This window comes from Lipotes vexillifer, unplaced genomic scaffold (genome assembly GCF_000442215.2).
Source record: "Lipotes vexillifer unplaced genomic scaffold, Lipotes_vexillifer_v1.1 scaffold785, whole genome shotgun sequence".
NCBI classification, from domain to species: domain Eukaryota; kingdom Metazoa; phylum Chordata; class Mammalia; order Artiodactyla; family Lipotidae; genus Lipotes; species Lipotes vexillifer.
Window position 1 is genome coordinate 886,282 of NW_006791778.1, and position 13,834 is coordinate 900,115.

The window sequence follows — 13,834 nt, forward strand, 5'->3', positions numbered from 1 at the left end:
GGGAAAGGTATTAGATAATTAGAGAATAAGGAAAATATAAAGTGGTGCTGGTCCACAATCTTTTACACACAGGGGTTAAGGATAGCTGCTAACTCCAACAAAACAGTTCCTGAACTGTTCCTCCTCCCCCAAAAGAAGAAATGAATCAATAGACATTTTTTCTTCCTTAAGTCATGTCTTTCCACAGACTTAAGAGGCCTATTCATCTCAATCATGGAGTCATCCTCGAAGGGTCTGCTCACCCAAGTTACTCAATTCTGGAACCTCCTAGATGACCTGGCTGAAAGTAACCCTGAGAGCTATGAGAAGTTCATTCAACAGCAGCTGAAAGAGGGGAAACAGCTCTGTGCTGCCCCAGAACCACAGCTCTGTCTACAAACCAGGATCCTGGTATGTAGAGTTGGTGCCCAGGGAAAGGGAAGTCCTGAGTGAAATGGTCCTGGAATAACAAGAGAATGGCTTACCCTTAGCTATTACTACTTTAACACAAGAACACTTGAGGGAAACTGCCACTCTGAATGGAAAATTAAACATAGTGTGGAAGATTGTGTTGAAGGAGTAAGAATGGGAATTTCATATTTATACATTTTGGAGATCTCAAAATGAGCCATTTTTCTGCTAGGATGAAAATTAAAAGTCACATAATTACTTAAAGGAGAATAATAGAGTTGGAGATTTTCCAAATAAAGAAAACTTATTTGATTGAGGAGGTAAGGAAGTGGTGAAATAGGGTCAAATTCACCTGGAATAGCTTAGATCAATTCCCCCACCCTCCTCCCACTTCCTGTGGGAGCAGCAACTGGATGCTTAATGAAAAGCCAGAAGCTTTAGGGAAATCAGGTAACAGTAATTTCTTACAGTTTTTCAAATGCAGTTTAAATCCATGGAATGACTTATTTGGAACATAAAGTTCTCACTCTTCAAATTCTGTGATGAGTTACCTTTAGGATATTATTTTAAAATTTAAAAACTAGGTTTTGAGATATGCAAAATTATTTGCTTTCTAGAAACCGAAAGAAAAAATACTTTTTATCAACCTATGTCAGTGGAAAAGGATCCCAGCTCCCCAGTCAGCCACTCATCCAGTACCTCTACGTGTTGGCAGACCAGAAGATATGTCTGAGACATCAGGTACACAGAATTATGGGAGAGAAAGCATATTTTTAAAATTTGGGGGGAAATAAGCAAGAACCAGATTTTCCTTGGTAAAAGGCATTACATTTTTATTTGGTCAAAATATACTTAATGACTAATAAGTATACCTTTTTGAAAATTGAATCCTGTTTACTTTTCTAATAATACGAGCTATTTTTAACCCATATAAAATATCAAGAAATGCTCTAATTGGAATTTTGTGTATATAGCACCATTGTGATTGTCTCTGAAAATATAGAAATAGAATTTATACTTTTCCAGCTTTATCAGGATATGGCTTAATATATTACCTGAAACAATCGTTTTCATTTCACACCCTCTGAATTACACACACAGGTGTTTACACAGTCATCGATGTTGCCTACCATCCTGATGTTCTCCAGGCAGCAGAAAAAGACCAAGTGAAAAAAGATCAGCTAATACAGATGACCATGAAATGCATTGAGGAAAAACTCCAATTCACTCTCTCAAACTCTTACCACGTTACCAAATTTAGAATAAAAGGAAGTGTTCACAGAATGAAACAAAATCTGATGGGAATCCAAACTGATCCCACAGATTTAAGAGAGAAAATGAGAAAGGGTAAGTTAATGAATGTAATGGAAAATTAAACTGATTTAAAATGTTTTTTTGCCTCTGGTGTACATTTTGCAGATTAGAAGTCTCAATTGCAAAAGATGAGAAATTTAAGATAGAAAAATATAAACGTTAGATATTAGAAATATTAACATGTCCTAACATGGATGGACCTAGAGATTATCATACAAGGCGAAGTAAGTCAGAAGGAGAAAGACAAATACCATATGATATCACTTATATATGTAATCTAAAATATAACACAAATGAACATATCTACGAAACAAAAACAGACTCATAAAGAACAGACCTGTGGTTGCCAAGGGGGAGGGGGGACAGGGAGAGACAGATTGGGAGTTTGGGATTAGCAGATGCAAACTATTATATATAGGATAGATAAACAACAAGGTCCTACTGTATAGCACAGTGAACTATATTCAATATCCTGTAATAAACCATAATGGAAAAGAATATGAAAATAACATATATGTATAACTGAGTCACTGCTGTACAGCAGAAATGAAACACTGCATTGTAAATCAACTATACTTCAATAAAAAAATTTTTTTAATTAGCGTGTCCTTAAAGATGTTTAAATCCTGCTAACTTTTAAAGCAGATTCTTTGGTTTAAGAGTCTTTTAAGGGCTTCCCTGGTGGCGCAGTGGTTGAGAGTCCGCCTGCCGATGCAGGGGACACAGGTTCGTGCCCTGGTCCGGGAAGGTCCCACATACCGCGGAGCGGCTGGGCCCGTGAGCCATGGCCGCTGAGCCTGCGCGTCCGGAGCCTGTGCTCTGCAACGGGAGAGGCCGCAACAGTGAGAGGCCCGCGTACCACAAAAAAAAAAGTCTTTAAAGATTTCCCAAACCGATTTAGCTGCAGCTTTATCTGCCATCTTGGTTAACACTACATCTATTACAGCTCATCGCCTGATAGTACTTCATGTTGTTGATTGATTTTGTGATTTCATCTTCTTTTTTTTTTTTCATAAAGAACTAACCCTTGAACAGATAAGAAGCAGTACTGTGAGCAATTCAGATCAGTTTCCTCAACTTTTACTGCCAAAAGACGAAGTTTCAAGTAAAACAAGGTGTCTGATAGAAGAGATTTCTAGTACAGAGATTGAAGTGGAGATGAAGAGACCAGCCTATGAATTAAAAATTGTGGCAGATCAGAATGAGAAACCTCTGAAAATTGAATTAAAAGTTGAACTACCTGGTATTAATTCAGTATCTCTCTGTGACCTTAGTGTTTCTGAGGTAAGTTGAATGGATAATACTGTAAATTTGTATCAGTCAGTATTCACTATATTATGCTTTAGTAACAAACTCCATAATCTCAGTGGCTTACAATAATTTTCTCAGGTTACATGTCAGCTTAGCCTGCTTTGCTCCATGAGTGTTGCACATTTTAAGATACAGGTGAAGAAACAATTCCTAGTTTAGGTTAAGTCATTCTCATGGAAGAGGGAAAAATAGAAATGGCCAAACCATGCAATAGATCCTAAAACTTCCTCTCAGACATGGAATATATTACTTTTACTCACACTGTACTGATCAAAGTAAGTCACAAGGCCAAGTCCTACATCAACAGGGCTGGGAAGAACATTCTTCTCACAGGTAGTCACTGGAAGTTACATGGCAAGGATATATAATCCTCTTACAAAAGAAAAGTAACAATCCTACAGTCTACCACAGTCCACCCTCTTGGTCACAAATATTTGCTTCTTTCCCCAGAATGACACATCCAATCCCAGTATCAGGCTCCAAAGTACAGGATTTTGCCATCATAATCTGCGTTAGACAAAGTTTGCATAAACTGCAAAGACAAGTTATCTATTCCCGTAACCCCATGCACCATACAATGTGGAATGGGGAGACAATTACCACAATTAACAGTCTCAATTCAGAAATTGGAAAAAATATGAGGCACACAGTAGTTGCTGATGCACGGCAATTCTGAAATCCTGGAAGGCAGATATTGCGAGGGTCCTTTTCCTGGAGGTAGAGGATGTTCTTGCTTAGGTCCCTTGACAAGGTTCCTTGATTACCTAGCCTCCCAGTTCCATTGTTTTCCATGACTTTCAGCTCCATTCTTTGGGACGTTTTTCCTTTTTCATAATCTACCTTAGCCACGTCTGAAAAGAGCGTTGAAGAATATGCTGTCATTAGGTGCTGAGCAGCTTACTCAGCCTGTTTGCTGCCCGTGGAATGTTGGGGTCGAAAGATTATTTTAAATTGGTTTTAGTCCAGACTGGTAGCACTTTCTTTCTTTGATTCCAGTCAGTGCTACACCTCTCAATTCTTTTTTAGACATGTCCATTTTTCAATAGCCTCTTTTGACTAATTGCTGTCATCTGGGCCAAATGTAAGGATTTAATGAGGTCCATCTTAATCCAGTTAGAGGTTTTAGCAAAGGCTATAAAGACTTATGATTTAGTATTTCCCTCTAGGCAGCTTTAATCAGCCTTTGTTGATAAAGAAATAATTTCTCAACTTTATTGTTTACTGGTTGAAAATAAAAATTAGTTCCATTTTTCATTCCTCAAGTCTTAGAATTTCTGGGCTCTGTATATTCCCTTTCAATTCTGTATTTTCCCTTGCAAACTGAGAAATTCTTTTCTAAGCTCATCTTTTTGTAGTACCTTGTTAAATGTGGCCAATAGAACCAATGCATGCAAATAACATTCTATTTTCCCACTTCTGTACCTAAAGCCACAAATTAACCGGGTACATTATGTCTTCCAAATTATTGTGAAAAGGGCTTTGTCACCATAAAACATAGATCACCATCTTTCCAGTCTCCAAGGAGTTTCCTTGCTGTTTGCTGGTCAGCCCCAAAGTCAATGCTACATAATTTAGGATGGCAACACCCATCTGCTGGTACTGTATCAGTTAACTTTTGATGTACTGAGCAGCAATAACCACCTCAAAATCTCAGGGATTTACAACAGCAACTTTATTGCTTGTAAGTGGGATCCTCTTCTTATGCGAAAGGAGTGAATAACTGGGAACAATAAACAACACAAATTTTAACCAGGAAATATTTTTCTATTTTCATCTTTAAAAATTTCTCTTGGTTTATCATTCTTAGGATGACTTATTGATCGAGGTTTCTGAGTACAGATTACATCTGAATCTTCCAGAATCTGTGGATACTGAAATGACTACAGCAAAATTTATCAAAGAGAAAGCTACATTAATTGTCACAATGCCATTGGTGTAGGTTAAGAGCATCGTGTATTTGGAGTTTTTGGAGTTTTCAGTGATAAAGTCATGTGAACTAGAGGGCCTTCATTATGGGTGAAGAGGTTTATCTTAAACACTAGTTTCATTTTTTAGGAGTTCCTTTTGATGGAATGAGATTTTCTCATCAGCCGTTTTTTTTGTTTTGTTTTGCTTTAATTCTTTCTCCTTCTCAAGTAAACTTAGCATCAAGCAGAAACTACTGAAAACAGTACTGCCATGATATACTTGTTTCAGAGATATTTGTAATGGTCTCAAGTAACTTAAATATCATTTGAGAAAAGTCTATTTGTCTCCAAGTATTCAATAATATGCGAGAATTCTTGCTTTACCAGTTGAAAAAAAAATTTTTGTCTCTAGTAAATTTTTGCATCAGGAATAAATCCCACACTGTGAAAGAAGTTTTTTATTACCAAGATGTGCCTTAGCAGTGACAGTTTCCTCCAGCAATAAAGATGTAGGGCCACTGTAATAGTATGCAAACCTTTGCTTCTACTAACCTCTGTACTTCTATAACACAGCTCTGGCAGGAGTCCAAGCCACCCAAGCCTACCTACCTTTTAATATCAGATATGGACTTGTCTGTGGATTAGATACAACGATGCAGTAACAGTAATTGGATGTTATTACACATAAGACACAAAATACATCCAACTCTAATTTAAGAAAAAGGAGCTGACTTTGGGACCAGTGACTTTCTCCTAAGAAAATAATTTTTAAAATACAGAAGTGATGTACTTTTTAAACTCCCATTCATCTGTCAGTTCATTGTTCAATACAAAAGTATCAACTTTCCAATTTATATCCTAAGTAAGGAACATTCACATCAAACTTTAAACATCTCTTGTCTTTTCTAGATACTTCCTTATAATTATTAGTTTCTAATTCAACATAAGGTCTTTAAATAAAGTTCTCATTAACTTTAAAACTTTTTAACTTTATAAACTAATGTATGTGTAATAGAAATAACTGAAATGTGACAATTAAAAACAAATATAATTTTCTTAAACCTGGCCTGGACTTGAATTTTTCTAGCAATAGGATAATTTATTGTCTGAAAGTTTTCTAGAACTATATGATGTCCTAAAATTAACAAACCTATTATATTCTCCTTATCCCTCAAAAAAACTTGGAATGCTTTGACCTTATCTTTGCTTCTACAAAATCACTGTGGAAACTTATTTCCTATAAACTCCCATACCTAACTATATAGAACGGGCTGACTACTCTTGCACTCTCGCACTTAGGTGTTACTTATGTCAGCAAGCTATGTAATTGGGTACTTACTAATAAAATAAGTACAAGATCTAACATGCTTAATGTTAAAATGTTAAATTTACATCCTAGTTATTTTCCAAAATACTTTCACTTATATTCTAACATCTCCACCTCACCCTCCCTACAAAAAGCAAAACTTTGTCCAGGAAGAGCATTAACTAATAATGAACTGTGGAGTAGTTTAAATTTGAATCTTACCAAGATTTTTCTTCTTCAAAACTGAAAACTTTGAGATGGACATGAATTAGCCTTGATTTAGATACCAGATTTTTCTGTAAACTTGGTGTTAGAGATCAGTAATCAGCAGTGATTATTTTCCCATGTATTCCAGAGTTCACGCATTACTGGGTGATGAGTATTCCTTACAGCACATTCCTATTATCTCTCGCACTGGTCAACTCCTCTTGTAGACCATGCCTTGGGATATTTTAACTTCACTCACAAACCTCAGGAAGGGAGTAAAGTACCTAACAGAGCCAGACCACACTTCCATCTTGCTATGTGCCACCATGCAACAAGAGAGCTCCTTGAGCCTAAAGCATTAGATTATATGCTCCTAAACTCAGTCCTTATTTTACCAATTCTATAAACTCAAAATGTTTCTGTATTAAGAGCTGTTCCTGGTCTTAAATAATCTAATGTGAAAAATAATTACCCACAGATCAAAAATATTAGACCAGAAACATTGAAATCATATAGTTTAATTTTTAAACAATCTAATTTGAACCAAAGCACAATTTCTAACTTTTGTTCATTCAGTTCTGGTAAGAAAACTAGACTGAATCCAGATTTAGATTATAGCTCACATTAATTTTTAACTCAGAACAATTTTTATTAGAATGCAACTTTTTATTTTTCTCTCAAGGGAACAAGAGAGCCATAAACATTAGCAAAGAATGAGTTATCTTTGAAGTTTCATGTATTTGAACCAGATATGGCTCATACTGGTGATGGTCCCTTGTCATAAATTTGTTCCTTCTGCATAATCTTCAGTTCAAGCTAAAATCACTAATTACTGAAAAATCAGATTAATGTATTGAATTGTTTTCACAATAATACAGCAAGGAAAATATTTCTGGAATATATGGAGTGTCACTTGTGCACCATAAAACAACGAACATTTAGAAATAGATTCAACATTGAAAGACCTAAATTTCAGGGAACAGCTCCACATATTACAATTCCAAACATTTATTAAAACACATCGATTCAGTAGAAAGTCTAGAATTGTGATGTTTCTAATTCATTTTTATTATCCTGAATATCACCACCATCCACCCCCCCCAAAGAAAGGCAAATCGTAACAAAATGGAAAAAAAATATTTAGGTTGATAAGGTAGCAAACAACCTAAATAATTTTTTTCTCTCCGATAGGATTTTAGGGCTTTCTTATTTTACACGAGACAACACTGGGGTGGAAAAACACAGAACACTTTTTTTGTACACATTTAACATTTTTCACTTTATCCAAGTAGAACTAACCACTTCGTTTTGGTCATCATCTTTTATAACTCCAAACTGTTCACCAGCGTATCTCTCCCCTCTTCTTTTCAGATAGAACCTGGTAATAAATGGACTTTGGCACATATCTCACTAGGAAACATAGCTTACATATGCACACTTAATTCCATAGTTACTTGATATAGTTTTTCAAAGTTATTTAAGTAATAAATCCTGGTAATTAAGTTCATTTGCAAGTAACCACCAGTTAATTTTGGAGGAAAAATTCTACTTTCACAACTTTACTCTGTTAAATTCTATAAGCATATTCTTTTATTTGGAGGTAATTATAGAATTCTGCTCTCAGAATGACACATTTCAATTGTTTAAATAGATACCCACACAAATTCTCACTTATACCAAGTAGCTGGCTCATATTTATATCTTCATCTCAAGAGGGGAAAACAACCATTTCTGAATTCATAGAAAAATAAACAAAGAACAGCTGGTGGAACAGTTCTAAGAAAATGTTGACTTTTAAAATTTCACTTATTTTCCTTGAAGTTCTCTATGCTTCCCATCCATGATAAACTGAGATTATGTAACAGAAAATTTTAAATTAGGTTTATGTTCCAAAATCAAGCTTCAATTCAAACCCTTTCTCCAAGAGAACTAATTTTCCTGACTTCTCTTTTTCTCAAATCTAAACAAAACATTTGAGGTAATTAAATTTCAAAACCTCAAGATCTCATCAAGGTTACTTTTATGTGCCTGTCTCAACAGGGAACCACAATTCTACCTCTACATTTCCCAGTGGAAGTCCGTATCACCAAAGGGCTAAGCCACATGCCCCCCTGACTAGGAGTATACAGCTTAAAATTTGGTATTGATTAAATGTGCACAATATTTGGATGTAATTGGCATTTTAAAAAATTTAGTAATGCCCATTACAAATAACTTATCTGGACAGACTCAAAAGTAACTAGTCAACCTTAAAATAAAAAGAGAACCACCGTTTAATAACATTTATATCTTGATAAGAATGAACCAGTGTGACCTGGGAAAGTCTAGAAATTCTTGGGTTAATTATAACAACATGGTGATAGGTTTTTCAAGGAACTTTCTAAACTCAGCAAGCCACTGGGCTCCAACTGCTCCATCCACAACCCGATGATCACAACTGAGTGTAACAGACATCATGCTAGCCACATCAAATCTAGAAAAAAATAAAAACATTATTAGGAATTCTGAAAGCAATCACTAGATTTTAACTAGTAACCAGCCCAAATGACAACACCTAACTTATAATCCCAACCAGGTAACATTATTTTCCACCTATTCTTCATGGGCTGTACACCTCTAGCTCAAATTAATAGTTTGAAGAAACAGACCAAACAGCCATCTAGAGGATACAGGTCCGCAAACAACAGCCCTCAGACCAAATCCCACAGGTTTACTGGAATACATTTATGTATTGCCTATGCCTGCTTTTACACCACAATGGCAGAGTATTTGCAATAGCCACCGTATGACCCAGAAAGCATAAAATAATTTACTAACTGGCTCTTTAAGAAAAAAGTATGCTGACCCCTGACCTAGAGTAAACAAGACTTCCCATCTCAAACAGTAAAATAAGAAGAGTTGTTGCCTGAAGCTCCAATATGCCACGGCAATAATTATAAAAACTGAGACTCAAAAACAGGTATATTGTAATGAAAGTGAGTGTACAACTCCCTCTCCATTTTGGCACTTACCCTTTTTCATTATCTGCTGGAACCAGTCTATCCTCTGAAGCACCAATTGCCAAAATACATGCTTGAGGTGGGTTAATAATAGCAGAAAAGTTCTTAATTCCAAACATTCCTAAATTTGAGATCGTAAAAGTGCCACCCTAAAGAAAAAAAGATTAAAAACAGATCATGGTAACTGCTCGTCAACATAAATTAGAAAAAAATGACAAATGTTTTGTGAAAAGACCTTAAGCTAATATTTTACTTTAAGGACTCTCAGCAACATGGATTGGACCTAGAGATTATCATACCAAGTGAAGTAAGTTAGAGAAAGACAAATACCATATGATATCACTTACACGCGGAATCTAAAATATGACACAAATGAACTTCTCTACGAAACATAAACAAGACTCACAGACAGGGAGAACATACTTGTGGTTGTCAAGTGGGGAGAGAGGGTGGGGGAGGGATGGATTGGGAGTTTGGGATTAGTAGATGCAAACTATTATATATAGAATGGATAAACAACAAGGTCCTACTGTATAGCACAGGGAAATATATTCAATATCCCGTGATAAAACATAATGGAAAAGGATATGAAAAAGAATGTATATACATGTATAACTGAATCACTCTGCTGTACAGTAGAAATTAACATAACACTGTAAATCAACTATACTTCAATAAAATGAATTTAAAAACAGGATTCAACTACCATAAAAAAGAAAAGGAAAATGGTAAATATATGAGGGGATGGATAATTAGCTTGTCATGATCACTTCACAGTGTATACATATATCAAAACATCAAGTTGTACACCTTAAATATTACAATTCCTATTTGCTAATTATACATAAATAAAGCCGAAAGGAAAAAAGGAATGAATGGAATACACTTTACTGAAAACATACAACTATAGCAATATGAACGAAAGTCAGTTGTGTGGCTTTTGCACACTACCTGAAAATGTGTTATTTTCAGCTTTTGATAGGTTACTCAATTTTTATTTTCAAGACCTTGTGTCAGTGAGAACACAAGGCAGAATCAAAAGGCAGAAAATGCAATAGAAACATAATACCAAATTTTAAAATAACATAATAACATTCAGAAGATAAATAATTAATACCTTACCTGGAACTCATGTGGTTGTAGTTTACCCTCTCGTGCTTTGGTTGCTAAAGAAACAACATCATTAGCAATGGTTTCCAGTCCTTTTATGTGTGCATTAAATACAATGGGTGTGATGAGTCCTGCAGGGGTACTGACTGCAACACTGATATCAACAACGTGATTTCTATTTAAAAAGAAAAAGAAAAGTAAACCTCAATAATCATCAACAATGTTTAATTAAGAGTTTGTTTTAGGTTACCCAAGAATAGTGGTATTTACTTCAGTTTGTGCTACTTTTCAGCCAGGGAGAGCTCTTTCCTGGTTTTTAAATTTTGCTGTGGCCTCCCTTAGACCTGCACTTTTAAAAAAAGAATGAGAGATATGTCAGTAGGTTGGTTTCACTCGTACTCGCTAACTACCCCTCATCTGCCTTGACTAACACCATGAGTACAGGTGGGGAAAAAAAGGTTCAGCAACCAGTGAGAATTAAAAAGAACTCCTTAGATTTTGAAACAAAATGGACTGGCTGGAGCTGAGTCTCCAAGCAGAGCTTGAGCAGATGAACAGAAGAGTGAAGGGAAAGGACTTCATGGTGGTAGAAACAGAAGTACTCATGTGGTAGGATGGTGGTGTTGTCTCAAAACATAAAAGTAGGATTCTTAGTCCTTTCTACGCCATGGGGCACATTTGCATTTGGGTCCCTTCTCAGAATATATTTTTTAAACACAGAAAACAAAATACTCAAATTACCAGAAAAACTTCCCCCAAAACAAACTATATTGAAATTCAGTTATCAACTATTCAAAAAACAAAATTGTGATATATGCACTTCTGTATTAACTCAATAATCTTGCAGCAGGTCTAATTATGGCTGTACTTTTGAAGTAGTGATAAGAAAAAAATATAGTTTAAGATATCTGCAATAACTACAATGTGATACGAAAGTAACTTGATTTTTATTTGGTCATCAGCACAAGTAATATTAATACCTCTTTGATTTGTTCTTTATATTTATAATGGGAGGAAATGCTAAATTTCAGTTAAAGGTTAGTAGAAAAGAATGACTGCCCCCCCCCAACCAAGTTCCCAAACTCCTGAGTTGTATCAGAGTCTCTTTAGGGGTCGTCTATGTAAGGGCCCCTGCTAAAGTGATCTGCAATCAAGAAAAAGTTAACAAATGCTGGTGAGGATATGGAGAAAAGGGAACCCTTGTACACTGTTGGTGAGCATGTATCAACAAATTGGTGCAACCACTGTGGAAAAAGAGTATGGAAGTTCCTTAGAAAACTAAAAATAGAACTACTATATGATCCAGCAATTCCAATCCTGGGAATATATCCAGAAAAAATGAACATACTAATTAAAGACATGGAAGAAGGGACTTCCCTAGCAGTCCAGTGGTTAAGACTCGAAGCTTCCACTGCAGGGGGCTCAGGGTGGATCCCTGGTTGGGGAAGATCCTGCATGCGTGGCCAAAAAAAGAAGACATGGAAGCAACCCAAGTGCCCACACACAAACATGAATATTACTCAGCCATAAAAAAGAAAGAAATTCTGCTATCTGCAGCCATGTGGACACACTTAGAGAATATTATGCTTAGTGAAATAAATCAAAAAAAGACAAATACTGTGTATCTTATATGCAGAATGTAAAAAATAATACAAATGGATGCACATGCAAAACAGAAACAAATTCAGATACAGAAAACAAACTAGTGGTTACCGAAGGATAGAGGGAAGGAGGGAGTGACAAATTAGGGGTATGGCATTAACAGATACAAACTACCATGTATAAAATAGATAATCAACAAAGATATAGCACAGTGAATTATAGCCATTAACTTGTAATAACTTATAATGGAGTATAATCTGCAAAAATACTGAATCACTATGCCATACACCTAAAACTAATATAATATTGTAAATCAACTATACTTCAATTAAAAAAAAAAGAAAAAGTTAAAACTTCACATGAAGGAAGAACTCCAGCTCTTTGGAGATTATGGGGACCATACCCCGCAGTGTGCCCAAGCTCGCCAGAGGCAGCAGGCTTTTGTCACTTGCAAATACAGGGACCTGCTCTAATAATACAGTGTGTGACACTTAGCAACTACTGTAGCTGGGCTCTGGCCAAGGTATCAAACAGCAAACACTTCTTTCTTAATTAAATTACCTTGTCATTACAATATTATTTGTTCAATAATCTTCCTCCTAAGAGAGTACGGATGGTGTTTCCTATCTTGTTCACCACTAAATCCAGCTAACAGTATATGTTCAATAAATATTTGTTGAATAGCTGTATGAACAAATTGAAGGGCATTTGGTAAGGATTAATAAATAATTTATAGAACTTGCCCTGCAATGTCCATCCTTTCATCTAAGTAGTGTTTCCTTCAGATATTCCTAAAAGATTAAACATAAATTTACCCTATGACCCAGTAATTCCACTCCAAGGAGTCTACCCAAGAGAAGTGAAAACATGTCAACACAAAGAATTGTCCTCAAATGTTCACAACCATGCTCTAAAAGATATGTCTATGTCTTAATCCCAGAATCTATTAATGTGACCTTATTTAGTAAAAAGGTCTTTGCAGATGTAATTAGGTTCTTGAGCTGAGACCACCCTAGATTATCTGGGTGGGCCCTAAATCCAATGCCAAGTGTCCTTGTAAGAGACAGAAGAGAAGACATGGACACACGAAGGCCATGTGAAGTTGGAGCTGTGCAGCCACAAGCCAAGGTATGCCTGGAGCCGCCAGAACTGGAGAAAGCAAGCAAGAGTCCACCCGAGAGCCTGTGGAGGGAGCACAGCCCTGCCAACACCTTGACTGCACACTTCTGACCTTCAGAACTAGGAGAGAATAAATTTTTGTTAAGCCACAAATTTTGTGGTAATTTGTCATGGCAGCCCTAGAAAGCTAATATAGTCGCTAAAAAAATAGTAAGACCCTCAGATGTTCTCTAAGAGTAGGGTGACCAAGGAAAAAATCAGAATCAGTAAACCATTTTTCAGTCTTGTGAAACACGTTTAGAGTTCTCTTGGGGAGTTTCAGAAAGATTTCATGATGAGTAATTTAAAAATTAGCCCCTCTTAGGCAATCATTAAAATCAGGTTGGTATTCATGGTATACTATACTTCCTTAGTCATAAAGAATTTTTCATAGTCATAAAGATATTAACACTGAATACCGATTTGTCCAAAATTTGTGCTACAAACAATTTGGTAGGATGATGGTGTGTGTGTGTGTGTGTGTGTGTGTGTGTGTGTGTGTGTGTGTGTGTGTGTGTGTGTGTGTGTGT

At 35.9% G+C, this 13,834-nt stretch overlaps 2 protein-coding genes across 2 annotated transcripts in view; one reads left to right on the plus strand and one right to left on the minus strand.

The window, feature by feature from the left end:
* The window catches only part of PIH1D2 (PIH1 domain containing 2), a 6,161-nt gene extending 984 nt beyond the window's left edge, over positions 1-5,177 (plus strand). Inside the window, exons 2-6 of the mRNA XM_007464646.1 lie at positions 188-390; positions 1,008-1,131; positions 1,492-1,737; positions 2,723-2,988; positions 4,823-5,177. Coding sequence (XP_007464708.1) covers positions 214-390; positions 1,008-1,131; positions 1,492-1,737; positions 2,723-2,988; positions 4,823-4,954 — 945 coding nt within the window. The 5' untranslated portion in view covers positions 188-213 and the 3' untranslated portion in view covers positions 4,955-5,177. The remainder of the gene's footprint in view (positions 1-187; positions 391-1,007; positions 1,132-1,491; positions 1,738-2,722; positions 2,989-4,822) is intronic.
* A 2,254-nt stretch (positions 5,178-7,431) lies between these two features.
* DLAT (dihydrolipoamide S-acetyltransferase) overlaps positions 7,432-13,834 on the minus strand; it is a 24,424-nt gene continuing 18,021 nt past the window's right edge. Inside the window, exons 12-14 of the mRNA XM_007464647.1 lie at positions 10,557-10,719; positions 9,447-9,583; positions 7,432-8,908 (exon numbers count right to left, since the gene is read on the minus strand). Of these exons, the coding sequence (XP_007464709.1) occupies positions 8,779-8,908; positions 9,447-9,583; positions 10,557-10,719 (430 nt within the window). The 3' untranslated portion in view covers positions 7,432-8,778. The remainder of the gene's footprint in view (positions 8,909-9,446; positions 9,584-10,556; positions 10,720-13,834) is intronic.